Genomic DNA, 15714 nt, shown 5'->3' on the forward strand with positions numbered 1-15714 from the left:
GGTAACTGAGGCCCAGAGTTGCCTTATTCAAGGTCGCACAGCAGACAGGTGGTGGGGCCGGGATTCGAACCCAGATTCTTCTAACTTCCAGGCCCGTGGTCTATCCACTAGGCCAGGCTGCTTCTCTAATGCTTAGTACAGTGCTTTGCACACAATAAGTGTTCAATAAATACAACTGAGTGAATGAATGAATAATGGCTAGCATTATTTAGAACAGCAACGTGTCCCCATTTATACGGCCGCGGACTGTGTCGCTTACTACTACTGCACTCCACCACCTGCTGTGGTGCTCTGTACATACTGGGAGCACTGTATACAATGTACACTGAGCATTGTACACAACTGAAGGGATTACACAGTGGTGCTCTGTACATACTGGGAGCACTGTACACAATGTACACTGAGCACTGTACACAACTGAAGGGATTAAACAGTGCTTTTTATTGTTGTTTTTTTAAGGAAACATTTCCTAGAATGTGGGCGGGTAAGTATGGGATTAGAAGTAGACATGAGTTGGTGGATAATTAAGTTCCCTCAGACACCCACCCACCCATTCATTCATTCATTCAATTGTATTTATTGAGCGCTTACTGTGTGCACAGCACTGTACTAAGCACTTGGGAAGTACAAGTTGATAACTTATAGAGACGGTCCCTACCCAACAATGGGCTCACAGTCTAGAAGCGGGAGACAGACAACAAAACAAAAATCGAAGCAACACAAGGCACCCCTGCCCCCAAATCTCTGAACCCAAGCTCTGACCAACAGGCAGGGCAATCAGTCAATCAATCAATCGTATTTATTGAGCGCTTACTGTGTGCAGAGCACTGTACTAATCAATCAATCAATCAATCAATCGTATTTATTGAGCACTTACTATGTGCAGAGCACTGTACTAAGCGCTTGGGAAGTACAAGTTGGCAACATATAGAGACAGTCCCTACCCAACAGTGGGCTCACAGTCTAAAAGGGGGAGACAGAGAACAAAACCAAACATACTAACAAAATAAAATAGAATAGATATGTACAAGTAAAATCAATCAATAAATAAATAGAGTAATAAATATGTACATACATATATACAGGTGTTATGGGGAAGGGAAGGAGGTAAGATGGGGGGGATGGAGAGGGGGACGAGGGGGAGAGGGCGCATATCAGGAGAGATCAGTCTACCTCAGTATAACAGGTCCAATCACCCAATACATCTCCCTGGCTCAAGGGAATCCCAGCACAATCTTTGCATGATCTTGAGCAGGTGACTTCACTTCTCTGTGCCTCATTTATTCCATCTGTAAAACGGGGCTTAAGAGTGTGAGCCCCATGTGCTCAAATTATTGAGCAACAGTAAATGCTCAATAAATGACATTGATTGATAGATAGTAATAGTATTTGTTGTATACATTCTAAATGCAATCAGGGTGGACACAGCCTATGTCCCACATGGGGCTCAAATTATTGAGCAACAGTAAATGCTCAATAAATGACACTGATTGATAGTAATAGTATTTGTTGTATACATTCTAAATGCAATCAGGGTGGACACAGTCTATGTCCCACATGGGGCTCAAATTATTGAGCAACAGTAAATGATCAATAAATGACATTGATTGATAGACAGTATTTGTTGTATACATTCTAAATGCAATCAGGGTGGACACAGTCTATGTCCCACACGGGGCTCAAATTATTGAGCAACAGTAAATGCTCAATAAATGACATTGATTGATAGACAGTATTTGTTGTATACATTCTAAATGCAATCAGGGTGGACACAGTCTATGTCCCACACGGGGCTCAAATTATTGAGCAACAGTAAATGCTCAATAAATGACATTGATTGATAGACAGTATTTGTTGTATACATTCTAAATGCAATCAGGGTGGACACAGTCTATGTCCCACATGGGGCTCAAATTATTGAGCAACAGTAAATGCTCAATAAATGACACTGATTGATAGATAGTATTTGTTGTATACATTCTAAATGCAATCAGGGTGGGCACAGTCTATGTCCCACATGGGGCTCAAATTATTGAGCAACAGTAAATGCTCAATAAATGACATTGATTGATAGACAGTATTTGTTGTATACATTCTAAATGCAATCAGGGTGGACACAGTCTATGTCCCACATGGGGCTCAAATTATTGAGCAACAGTAAATGCTCAATAAATGATATTGATTGATAGATAGTAATAGTATTTGTTGCATACATTCTAAATGCAATCAGGGTGGACACAGTCTATGTCCCACATGGGGCTCAAATTACTGAGCAACAGTAAATGCTCAATAAATGACACTGATTGATAGATAGTAATAGTATTTGTTGTATACATTCTAAATACAATTAGGGTGGACACAGTCTATGTCCCACATGGGGCTCAAATTATTGAGCAACAGTAAATGCTCAATAAATGATATTGATTGATAGATAGTAATAGTATTTGTTGCATACATTCTAAATGCAATCAGGGTGGACACAGTCTATGTCCCACATGGGGCTCAAATTACTGAGCAACAGTAAATGCTCAATAAATGACACTGATTGATAGATAGTAATAGTATTTGTTGTATACATTCTAAATACAATCAGGGTGGACACAGTCTATGTCCCACACGGGGCTCAAATTATTGAGCAACAGTAAATGCTCAATAAATGACACTGATTGATAGATAGTAATAGTATTTATTGTATACATTCTAAATGCAATCAGGGTGGACACAGTCTATGTCCCACATGGGGCTCAAATTACTGTGCAACAGTAAATGCTCAATAAATGACACTGATTGATAGATAGTAATAGTATTTGTTGTATACATTCTAAATGCAATCAGGGTGGGCACAGTCTGTGTCCCACATGGGGCTCACACTCTTAAGCCCCATTTTACAGATGGAATAAATGAGGCACAGAGAAGTGAAGTCACTTGGTCAAGATCATGCAAAGATTGTGCTGGGATTCCCTTGAGCCAGGGAGATGTACTGGGTGATTGGGCCTGTTATACTGAGGTAGCTAGCTACCCCAGCGCTTAGTTCTGTGCCTGCCACATGGTAGGTCCCCTCCCGAGTGTTCAGTACAGTGTCCTGCCCACAGTAAGCGCTCAATCAATACGGCTGACTGACTGACAGAGTCGGGGCAAGACAGACAGGATGGAGGTAGAGACGGCAGGTTGACCGAGCAACGGAAGCGCTCACCGGAGAGGCAGGAGGAAACAGTAGCGAACCACGACGCCCAAGACCCAGACGGCGGTCAGGCGGAGGCTGATGTACTGGAAGTTGACGTTGGTCCGGGTGAGGAGGTTCCAAGAGACCAGCTCTTCGGAGGAGAACCGCTGGGTCACCTCGTCCTCCACGATGGCTTCGAAGCCCTTCTTGGAGAAATAGAAGACGTCCGACAGCTCGAAGTCCCCCCGCCTCGGCCCTTCGGCGTCCTTCTCCATGGGCGACTCATCTCTCTGGATGATACCTGGGTGGGAGATGTCGAGGAGTGAGGACAATTCTGGGGCACGACTGCTGCCCCTCATTTTGCCATCCCCTCCTGGATCAAAAACAGTCAGTCAATCGATGGTATTTCTTGAGCAATTATTGGGTTACTCTATTTTACTTGTACAGATTGGTATTTCTTGAGCAATTATTGGGTTACTCTATTTATTTCACTTGTACAGATTTACTATTTACTTTGTTAATGAGGTGCATTTAGCTTTAAGTCTATTTATTCTGACGACTTTGCCTGTTGTCTATCTCCCCCTTCTAGACTGTGAGCCCGTTGTTGGGTAGGGACCGCCTCTATATGTCGCCAACTTGTACTCTCCCAAGCGCTTAGTACAGTGCTCTGCACACAGTAAGCGCTCAATAAATACGATTGAATGAATGAATGAATGAATGAATAAGTGCTGGGAAGAAAGCAGGGATCACGTCTACTAACTCTATTGTACTCTCCCAACCACTTACTACAATGCTCTATGTATTGAAAGCACTTAATAATAATTGTGATATGTCGTTAAATTATTCAGTCATATTTATTGAGCACTTACTGTGTGCAGAGCACTGTACTAAGTGCTTGGGAGAGTACAGTATAGCAGTTGGTTAAGCGCTTACTATGTCCCAAGCACTGTTCTAAGCGCTGGGATAGATACAAAGTAAGCAGGTCGGACATAGTCCCTGTCCCACATAGGGCTCACAGTCTTAATCCCCATTTTACAGAGGAGGTAAATGAGGCACAGAGAAGTGAAGTGACTTGCCCGAGACCACCCAGCAGACATGTGGCGGAGCCGGGTTGAGAATCCACATCCTCTGACTTCCAGGCTGGTGTTCTTTCCGCTAAGCCCACGCCGTTTCTCATACTAATAATAATGACGGTATTTGTTAAGCGCTTACTATGTGCAAAGCACCGTTCAAATACTACAGATTGATTGAGGAGCTGGGCACAGCGCTCTGCGCACAGTAAGCGCTCAATAAATACAACTGACTACCTGACGGACTGACACCTCTGAAGACCAAAGCAAAACCACGTTTCGGAAGGAAAATCCTCCGTTTATCAGATACGGTTGACCTTCCTGGATAATTTGTACTTTACTCTCCCAAGTGCTTGCTACAGTGCTCTGCAACAGTAAATGCTCAATAAATGACACTGATTGATAGATAGTCATAGTATTTGTTGTATACATTCTAAATGCAATGCACTGAATCAATCAACAGTATTTACTGAGCACTTGCTTCGTGCAGAGGACTATGCCCAGAATCTGGGAGAGTACAATATAGTTAATGGACGCTAAAATAATCAATCAATGGTATGTGAGCATTTAATTATTGTACTATTACTTAGTACTAATGTACTAAGCACTTGGGAGAGTACAGTACAGCAGAATTAACAGATGTGTTCGCATTCATTCATTCATTCAATCGTATTTATTGAACACTTACTGTGTGCAGAGCACTGTACTAAGCGCTTGGGAAGTACAAGTCGGCAACATATAGACATATATAGACAACATATAACATATAGCCCTACCCAACGGTGGGCTCACAGTCTAGAAGGGGGAGACGGAGAACAAAACAAAACATATTAACAAAATAAAATAACTAGAATAAATATGTACAAATAAAGTAGAGTAATAAATACGTACAAACATATATACATATATAATTGTATATATATAAATACATTTATATATATATATTACAATGTATATATTATACATATTATATCATTACATATATTATAATATAATATACATTATATATAATGTACATCATACAATATAAATAATATATTATATAATATAATATTATTATATATAATATAATAATGTATATCATATGCAATTTAATAATATATTAATAATGTAATACATAGTATTATATATTATAATATATTATATTATGTGTGTTGTATATTATATGTATTATATATTATATATAATATATGACATATATTAATACATATTGTGTTATGTTATATTAGATATTGTAATATAATATATGTAATCATATATTATATTATATATACATACATATATAATGTATAATATATGTATATATAATATAATATATCATCATATAATATATAATGATATATAATATAATATATGCATATGTTATGCATTATATATAATTGTATATATATAAATACATTTATATATATATTACAATGTATATATTATACATATTATATCATTACATATATTATAATATAATATACATTATATATAATAATGTATATCATACAATATAAATAATATATTATATGATATAATATTATTATGCATAATATAATAATGTATATCATATGCAATATAATAATATATTAATAATGTAATGCATAGTATTATATATTATAATATATTATATTATGTGTGTTGTATATTATATGTATTATATATTATATATAATATATGATATATATTAATACATATTGCGTTATGTTATATTAGATATTGTAATATAATATATGTAATTATATATTATATTACATATACATACATATATAATGTATAATATATGTGTATATAATATAATATATTATCATATAATATATAATGATATATAATATAATATATGCATATGTTATGCATTATATATAATATTATAATGTTGTAAATATTATATTAATATATAGTATAATATATTGTATATGATATATTATATATTATACATATTATCTATAGATACATTATATATATATAATTGAACCCATGACCTCTGACTCCAAAGCCCGTGCTCCTTCCCCTGAGCCACGCTGCTTCTACGTGCCTGACATTGTTCTAAGTGCTAAGGTAGATACAAGTTAATCAGTTTGGCCACAGTCCCCTGTCCCACACGGGGTTCACAGTATTCATCCCCATTTTACAAATGAGGTAACCGAGGCAGAGAGAAGTGAAGTGACTTGCCCAAGGTCATACAGCTGGAAAGGGGCAGAGCCGAGATTAGGACTCAGGTCTTTAGACTCTTAGGCCTGTGCTTTTTCTGCGAAGTCACGCTGTTTCATTCTGCCTCCTCATCCTGTGCCGCCCCTCCCATCTCCAGCACTTCCTCTAAGTAAACCATGTATTTCCCAACGCTGCACTTAGGTAGTCAGTCAATAATATTTACTGAGCGCTTACCGTGTGCACAGCACTGTAGTAACTGCTTGGGAGAGTACAATATATAACAGACACATTCCCTGCTCGCAACGACATTAATAGGAAATAAATACAGATCCGGACATAAGTGCTGTGGGGCTGAGAGAGGGGAATGAATCAAGGGAGCACCCATCCAAACAGCTCTTGAGCCTGTGGCCATTTTAGTAATAATTAATCATTATGGTACTTGCTAAGCGCTTACTTTGTGCCAAGCACTGTTCTGAGCACCGGGGTAGATAGAAGTTAATCAGGTTAGATACAGTCCCTGTCCCCCATGGGGCTCACACTCTTAATCCCCGTTTTCCAGAGGAGGTGACGGAGGCCCAGAGACGTGAAGCGACTTGCCCAAGATCACACAGCAGCCAAGTGGCAGAGCCGGGGTGAGAACCCAGGTCATTTCAACTCCCAGGCCCGTGCTCTATCCACCGTGCCACGCTACTTCTCTTTTCTGTCTAGGGATCCCGTCAGTGTGCGTAAAGAGGTTTCCTGTTTGACTGGGTTCCCAGTGATGTCGAAGTCAGGGTACAGAGAGGTTGAAGCAACCCCTCGCTTACACCGGATTGCCATCACAGTTTGCGTTTTCAGTCTACCCCGGCCAACTTTTCAGGCTTCCCTTCACCCAAAGGGCAAGGTTCAAATGCGATAGGCCGGACTTCATGTCCCCGCCTCTTGTGAAATGGGGAGAAACGTTCGTCTCCTAGCCCTCCGCTTGTTAGGCAATACTGGCGGATGATTTGAAAGCCCTAACGGCTGAAGCTTTGCCCCTTCACGATCGTGAAGGATTCAAGCGCTGGCCTTCTCTCTGATGCTCTGGTTAAGGACCAAAGAACTCTAGAAACAGATCCAGGAGAATGAGGTCAGAAGGAAAGAGGATAGAGAGAGACCCCTCTACGAAGCCTGGCCTTTCTATAATTCCCGTAATTCAGATGGATGGTCTTCTTGTCTGCCTACTCTTTTCCCTCCGAGAATGTGAAGCAGGTTGGTGTCCTCCTGGGTACTGTCTCTGAGTACCGTTAGCCCTCTAAATCTTTGTACTCGGTTCTGTGAGAGCGTATACTTCGGCTAAGCGTTTTGGCTAGGACGCAGGGATGGCAGAATTATCATCATCATCAATCGTATTTATTGAGCGGTTACTGTGTGCAGAGCACTGTACTAACCGCTTGGGAAGTACAAATTGGCAACATATAGAGACAGTCCCTACCCAACAGTGGGCTCACAGTCTAAAAGAGAATTAAGAGAAGCAGCTTGTCTTTTGGGAAACAGCATGGCCTAGTCGAGAGAATACAGGCCTGGCCGGCTCTGCCGTTTGTCGGATGGCTGACCTGCGGCACGTCAGTTAGCTTCTCTGCGCCTCAGTTCCCTCATCGATAAAATGGGGGTTAAGATTGTAAATCCCGTGCGGGACGTGGACTGAGTCCAATCAGATTAGGTTGCATCTATCCCACCGCTTCGTACAGTGCGTGGCACACAATAAATACTTAAAAAATGTCATTAAAAAAAAAAGAAGAGAGGCAGGTAGGCCTCGAGAATTTCAGGAAAGTGGTTCGTGGAGCCCAGAAGTCAGAAAGGGATTAGTATTCTGTGTGTAATTCATTTTAATGCCTGAAATTTCCTCCCCCTCACACTGCCACGCCTAGACTGAAAGCTCCACGAGAGGAGGGATCCATGTCTACTGTCCATGTCATACCATTCCCTCCCACTGTCTCCCGACTGTTTGTATCGAACCCTCCCAAGTGCTCTGTAATAATAATAATAATAATAATAATAATAATAATGGCATTTTTTAAGCGCTGTGCTAAGCGCTGGGGAGGATACAAGGTAATGAGGCCACATGGTAATACAAGGTAATACAAGCCACATGGGGCTTACAGTCTTAATCCCCATTTTACAGATGAGGTAACTGAGGCACAGAGAAGTTAAGTGACTTGGCCAAAGTCACACAGCAGACAAGTGGTGGAGTTAGGATTAGAATCCATAACCTCTGACTCCCAAGCCCAGGCTCTTTCCACTGAGCCACGCTGCAGTAAGGGGCTCCGCCAATTGTTAGCTGCATGACTTTGGGCAAGTCACTTAACTTCTCTGTGCCTCAGTTACCTCATCTGTAAAATGGGGATTAAGACTGTGAGCCCTCTGGGGGACAACCTGATCACCTTGTAACCTCCCCAGTGCTTAGAACAGTGCTTTGCACATAGTAAACGCTTAATGAATGCCATCATCATCATCATCACAATATAACAACAGACACATTCCTGCCCACAATGCGTGCAGAGTCTAGAGGGGGAGACAGACATTAGTATAAATAAGTAAAGAAATTACAGATATATATATTTAGGTTTGTATGTGCTGTGGGGATGGGAGGGAGGATGAATGAGGGAGCAAGTAAGAGCTTCTATCAATAAACAGATACATTCCCTGCCCACAATGATATAATAATAATATTATTATTATAATAAGCACTTAACAAATACCATTAAAAAAACCCTCACCCAGTTCCTTTGGAGCCTTTGAGTTCCTTATGCAAGGCTCACTCAATCGGTGGTATTTTTTGAGCACTTACTATGTACAGAGCACTGTACTAAGCTCTCAGAGGAGAAAAATACAACAGAATTAGCAGACGTATTCCCTGCGCATAACAAGCTTACAGTCTAGAGGGGAAGACACGCATTAAAATGAGTAACTAAGTAATTTCTAATATATAATTTAAAGATCTGCACGTAAGTGCTAAGGGACTGGAGTGGAGCGATTATCAAATGTCCAGAGGTCACGGGTCTGGGTCGGAGGTATAAATCAGAAACGGAGACATGAGGACAGTGCTGACGTGGGCATTTTCTCAGTTTGCACCTAAAAGCGGCTCAGCTATGGCACCCTAATGGGCAGCGACTGTTCGGTTATGCAACTTGGCTCAATCATCGCCCTTTGCAATACTGGCCAGCTCCCCAGTAGGATAGAGTGAAAGCGTCAACCAGCAGGCTTGTCTTCCTCAATAGAGAGAATAAAAATCCTCTCCCATGTAGAAGACCGCCACTTGCGGAAGAGTCATAATAATAATAATAATAATTGTGGCATTTGGTAAGCACTTACTGTGTGCCAGGCACTGTTCTAAGTGCTGGGGTGGATACAATCAATCAATCAATCGTATTTATTGAGCACTTACTGTGTGCAGAGCACTGTAAAGCACTTGGGAAGTACAAGTTGGCAACATATAGAGACAGTCCCTACCCGACAGTGGGCTCACAGTCTAAAAGATACAAGCTAAGGACGCAGTCCTTGTCCCACCTAGGTCTGACATTCTTAATCCCCATTTTACAGATGAGAGAACTGAGGCACAGAGAAGTGAAGAGACTTGCCCAAGGCCCCATGGCAGACAAGCGTGGAGCCGGGATCAGAACCCAGGTCCTTCTGATTCCCAGGCCTGGGCTCTAGCCACTAAACTGAGTTTATGTTAGCGGGAGCCAATCAATGCTATTTTATGAGCACTAGAATGGGGCAGGGATTGCCACTGTTTATTTTCATGTTGTACTTTCCCAAGTGCTTAGTACAGTTCTCTGCACACAGTAAGCACTCAATATCATCATCATCATCATCATCAATCGTATTTATTGAGCGCTTACTGTGTGCAGAGCACTGTACTAAGCGCTTGGGAAGTACAAGTTGGCAGCATATAGAGACAGTCCCTACCCAACAGTGGGCTCACAGTCTGAAAGGGGGAGACAGAGAACAAAACCAAACATACTAACAAAATAAAATAAATAGAATAGATATGTACAAGTAAAATAAATAAATAAAATAAATAAATAAATAGAGTAATAATAAATAAATACAATAAATACAATAAATACGACTGAATGAATGGCAAGAGTGCCCCTTTCCCCTATGTGGAATGGGCACCTTAGAGGTGGAGAGGGAGTAGAAGGAGCGTCTCAGCCCAGATGTGTGAGACCCCATGAGGAACAAAGCAACAAGAGAAGCAGCGTGGCTCAGTGGAAAGAACCCGGGCTTTGGAGTCAGAGGTCATGGGTTCAAATCCCGGCTCCGCCAATTGTCAGCTGAGTGACTTTGGGCAAGTCAGTTAACTTCTCTATGCCTCAGTTACCTCATCTGTAAAATAGGGATTAAGACTGTGAACCCTCTGTGGGACAACCTGATCACCTTGTAACCTCCCCAGCGCTTAGAACAGTGCTTTGCACATAGTAAGTGCTTAATAAATGCCATCATCATTATTATTATTATATTCCCCAGTTACCTTTCCCATTTGCCTGGAAGCTCATTAGGGGTAGGGAATGTGTCTGCCTAGTCTGTTGAACTGAACTCTCCAAGCGTTCCGAACGGCGCTCGGCAACTGGTAAGCGCTCAATAAATACCACTGATTGATTGATGGCCACAAGTCCAATCCTTGCACAATAGCAAGGAATAATAATAATGATGGCATTTGTTAAGCGCTAACCTCTCTGGGCCTCACTTCCCTCATCTGTAAAATGGGGAAGACTGTGAGCCCCATGTGGGAAAAATGGACTGTGTCCAACCTGATTAGCTTCTATCTGCCCCAGCGCTTAGTTGAATGCCTCTCCCTCTTTCGGACTCTGAACCCGGTTGGGGACAGAGACTGTGTCCGACCTTTGAATCGAAAGAGCCTGTAAATCGTGATAGACATTAGCGCTGAGGGTGGCTTTTGGCATAGCCAGGGAAAAGGAGCACAGTAAGTGCTCAATAAATACGATTGAATAATCAAGCAGAATGGCGTAATGGACAGAGCCGGGAAGTCAGAAGGTCACGAGTTCTAATCCCGGCTCTGCCAATTACCTGCTGCGTGAACTTAGGCAAGGCACTTCACTTCTCTAGGCCTCGGTTACCTCATCTGTAAAATGGGGATTACGTGTGTGAGCCCTAGGTGGGACAGGGGCCATGTCATCTTACCTCCTTCCCTTCCCCACAGCACCTGTATACATGTATATATGTTTGTACATATTTATTACTCTATTTATTTATTTATTTTACTTGTGCATATCTATTCTATGGTTGGTTTTGTTCTCTGTCTCCCCCTTTTAGACTGTGAGCTCACTGTTGGGTAGGGACTGTCTCTATATGTTGCCAATTTGTACTTCCCAAGCGCTTAGTACAGTGCTCTGCACATAGTAAGCGTTCAATAAATACGATTGATGATGATGATGATGATGATGTCCAACCCAATTACCTTGTATCTATCCAGAGCTTAGGACAGTGCCTGGCACAGAGTAAGTGCTTAACAAATACCACAATTATCGTCATTATTATTAATAATAATAATAATCAATGGTATTTGCTGAGCGCTTACTGTGGGCAGAGCACTGTACTAAGTACTGGGGAAAGTACTATACAACAGAGTTGGCAAGGAACTGACAGTCTAATAGGGGGAGAAAAGCACCAACATAGATTAGGGAGAGGGGAAACTGTGGAAATGGGTGGGTTTCCAGCATGTTTTTGATAGTGAGCCACACTCTCTGAACAAGTTGCAGATATACCTTGGGCTAGACCCCCCCCTGCCCCACTTCAATTCCCCCCCTCCATACCAACCCCAAGTTCAATGTTACATTGTACTCTCCCAAGCACCGAGTACAGTGCTCTGCAGACAGTAAGCGCTCAATAAATACAATTTATTCCCTTCTCTAAGCCCCCCTTTCCTCTTCTCTCCCTCTTTTCTGCATCACCCTGACTTCATCCGTCCTCCCAACCCCACAGCACTTGCGTCCACATCGGCCCTTTTCTTACTTCTATTAAAGTCTGTCTCCCCCTCTAGACTGTCAGCTCGTTGTGGGCAGGGAACGTGTCTGTTTATTGTCCTGTTGTCCTCTCCCGGCGCTCAGTCCAGTGCTCTGCACATAGCAAGCGCTCAGTAAGTACAATTGATTGAATAAATGCTTGACTGTCCGGGTTTGGTTCCCCTGACATCCCACGAGACTTTGCTCCTGCCGGAGGGCACCGCACTGTCCTTGGGACTTTGGAAGCAGGGGGAAAGTGTGGCTTTGTCATTTTCAGTATCCGGGTTTAAGGTACAACATTTTCCCCAACTCCGCTGCCCAGCCCGGCCCTGGCGATTACATCTAGCACCACGCACGGGTGAACTCTGATCCCCTCCCGGCCACGTCCGTCGTGCCAACCCTCCTGAAGCTGACAACACGGGGAAGCAGCGTGGCTCAGTGGAAAGAGCCCGGGCTTTGGAGTCAGAGGTCAGGAGTTCAAATCCCGGCTCCGCCAATTGTCAGCTGGGTGACTTCGGGCAAGTCACTTCACTTCTCTGGGCCTCAGTTCCCTCATCTGGAAAATGGGGATTAAGGCTGTGAGCCCCCCGTGGGACAACCTGATCACCTTGTAACCTCCCCAGCCCTTAGAACAGTGCTTTGCACATAGTAAGCGCTTAGTAAATGCCATCATTATTATTATCAGAATCCCCTTGTGGCCCAGTGGCTGGAGCATGGGCCTTTGAGTCAGAAGGACCTGGTTTTTTTAATCCCGGCTCTGCCGCTTCTCTGCTGTGTGACCCTGTGCAAGTCGCTTCGCTTCTCTGGATCTCAGTTCCCTCATCTGTAAAATGGGGACTAAGACCGTGAGCTCCATGTGGGACTGGGACTGTGTCCAGTCTGATTAGCTTGTGTCTACCCCAGCGCTTAGGACAGGGCCTGGCCCTACTGAGAGCTCACCTCCTCCGGGAGGCCTTCCCAGACTGAGCCCCCTCCTTCCTCTCCCCCTCCTTCCCCTCTCCATCCCCCCGCCTTACCTCCTTCCCTTCCCCACAGCACCTGTATATATGTTTGTACGTATTTATTACTCTATTTTACTTGTACATATTTATTCTATTTATTTTATTTTGTTAATATGTTCTGTTTTGTTCTCTGTCTCCCCCTTCTAGACTGTGAGCCCACTGTTGGGTAGGGACCGTCTCTATATGTTGCCAACTTGGACTTCCCAAGTGCTTAGTACAGTGCTCTGCACACAGTAAGCGCTCAATAAATACGATTGAATGAATGAATGAATAGTGAGCGCTTAACAAATCCCATAAAAAAAGGGTGTTGATGGTGGGCTCATGAAGAATAAGAATAAGGGATTGGGGTTCAATTGACTCTTGGGGGGGGGACGACTGAATGTGTGTGTGTGTGTGTGTGTGTGTGTGTGTGTGTGTGAGAGAGAGAGAGAGAGAGAGAGAGAGAGTGAGAGAGACAGAGACAGAGAAAGAAAAAGAGAGAAAGGGAGAAGAGAGAGAAAGAAAGAAAAGAGAGATGCTGGGAATTATAGCTCCAGGAGCTGAACAAGGCAAGCCACTGCTCCCTGTATAATCAATCAATCAATCGTATTTATTGAGCACTTACTGTGTGCAGAGCACTGTACTAAGCGCTTGGGAAGTACAAGTTGGCAACATATAGAGACGGTCCCTACCCAACAGTGGGCTCGCAGTCTAGAAGGGGGAGACAGAGAACAAAACAAAACATTAACAAAATAAAATAAATAGAATAGATATGTACAAGTAAAATAGAGTAATAAATACTCTATATGTATATGTATGTATACATATATACATGCTTGCCACCCCCTCCAACCTAGACCCCTCCCACCCACCCCAGGAGAAGGCCTGGGGAGACCAGTTGTGGAGGGGGTCACTGCCCTTTGACCCCTGCTTCCTTTCCCCCAACCACGATGAGGTTCAAGGGGACAACCGTACGGACAGACACGACAGTCACGTGGTCGGCGTGTCAGCCCCTTGGCGGCCGGGCCTGCGTCTCTCACACGTTCCCCAACCATCTAGTACAGCCCTCCGTCCCCGGAGGTCTCCGCCAATACGGTAGACACCAGCACTTCCTTGACAGAGGAGCCTGCCCTGGTCGGCCAGTCAATCGTCTTTGCTGAGCACTTACCGAGTGCAGAGTACTGTACTGAGCGCTCGGGAGAGTACAACACAACAATGTAACAGACACGCTCCCTGCCCACAGCGAGCTTAAAGTCTAGAGGGGGAGAAAGGCATTAAGAGAAATAGAACAAATGAGGTGGCCCGTGGTTCTCTGGCCAGCGGGCAGGGGCACCCCGAGGGCGTCCTTGTTGTTGCAAGATGGCCCAGCATCGGGCTGAGCCAACATCTGGTCCCCTGAGCCCCAGTGTGGAGTAATGAGCCGCAGGGATCCATTGGCAGTTGACCAAAAATCAACTTAAGAAGATATATTCTCTCCCCCTTTTAGTCTGTGAGCCCACCGTTGGGTAGGGACTGTCTCTATACGTTGCCAATTTGTACTTCCCAAGCGCTCAGTATGGTGCTCTGCACACAGTAAGCGCTCAATAAATACGACTGATGATGATGATGAAGAATAGTCTTGGTCTTGGCCTACTTGTTTTGTTTTGTCGTCTGTCTCCCCCTCCTAGACTGTGAGCCCTTCTTGGGTAGGGACCGTCTCTATCTGTTGCCGAACTGTACTTTCCAAGCGCTCAGTACAGTGCTCTGCACACGGTAAGTGCTCAATAAATACGACTGACTGACTGACTGAATCTCTGTCCCCATTTTGGTGGTGCCGGAATTAGAACCCACGTCCTTCTGAATTCCAGGGCATCGCTCCGTCCTCTGCCCGCCCACAACCCGTCTGTATGTCTGTTTGTCCATCTGTCCGGCCTGAGATCCGTCCCAAACAGATCCCTCGAGACTGTAAACTCATCCTCCACACTGTAAGCTCGTTGTGGGCAGGGACTGTATCTGTTTATTGTCCTACCGTCCTCTCCCAAGTGCTTAGTACAGTGCTCTGCACATGGTTAGCGCTCAATAAATCAATCAATCAATCGTATTTATTGAGCGCTTACTGTGTGCAGAGCACTGTACTGAGCGCTTGGGAAGTACAAGTTGGCAACATATAAATACCATTGAATGAATGAATAAAGATCAGGAAAGCAGTGGGGCTGACTGGAAAGAGCCCAGGCCTGGGAATCAGAGGACTTGGGTGCTAATCCTAGCTCTGCCACTTAACAATCATGATAATAATAATAATAATAATAATAATAATATTTGTTAAGAACTTACTATGTGCCAGGGACTGCTCTAAGCGCTGGGGTGGATACGAGCAAATCAGGTTGGACACAGTCCCTGTT

At 43.2% G+C, this 15714-nt stretch overlaps 1 protein-coding gene across 1 annotated transcript in view; it reads right to left on the reverse strand.

Annotated features, from left to right (window-relative positions):
• The window catches only part of GPAT3 (glycerol-3-phosphate acyltransferase 3), a 43708-nt gene that overhangs the window by 16967 nt on the left and 11027 nt on the right, over positions 1-15714 (reverse strand). The window contains exon 3 of the mRNA XM_038769319.1: positions 3194-3464. Within this exon, the coding sequence (XP_038625247.1) occupies positions 3194-3464 (271 nt within the window). The remainder of the gene's footprint in view (positions 1-3193; positions 3465-15714) is intronic.

The sequence above is a fragment of the Tachyglossus aculeatus genome, chromosome X5, assembly GCF_015852505.1.
Source record: "Tachyglossus aculeatus isolate mTacAcu1 chromosome X5, mTacAcu1.pri, whole genome shotgun sequence".
Taxonomy (NCBI): Eukaryota; Metazoa; Chordata; class Mammalia; order Monotremata; family Tachyglossidae; genus Tachyglossus; species Tachyglossus aculeatus.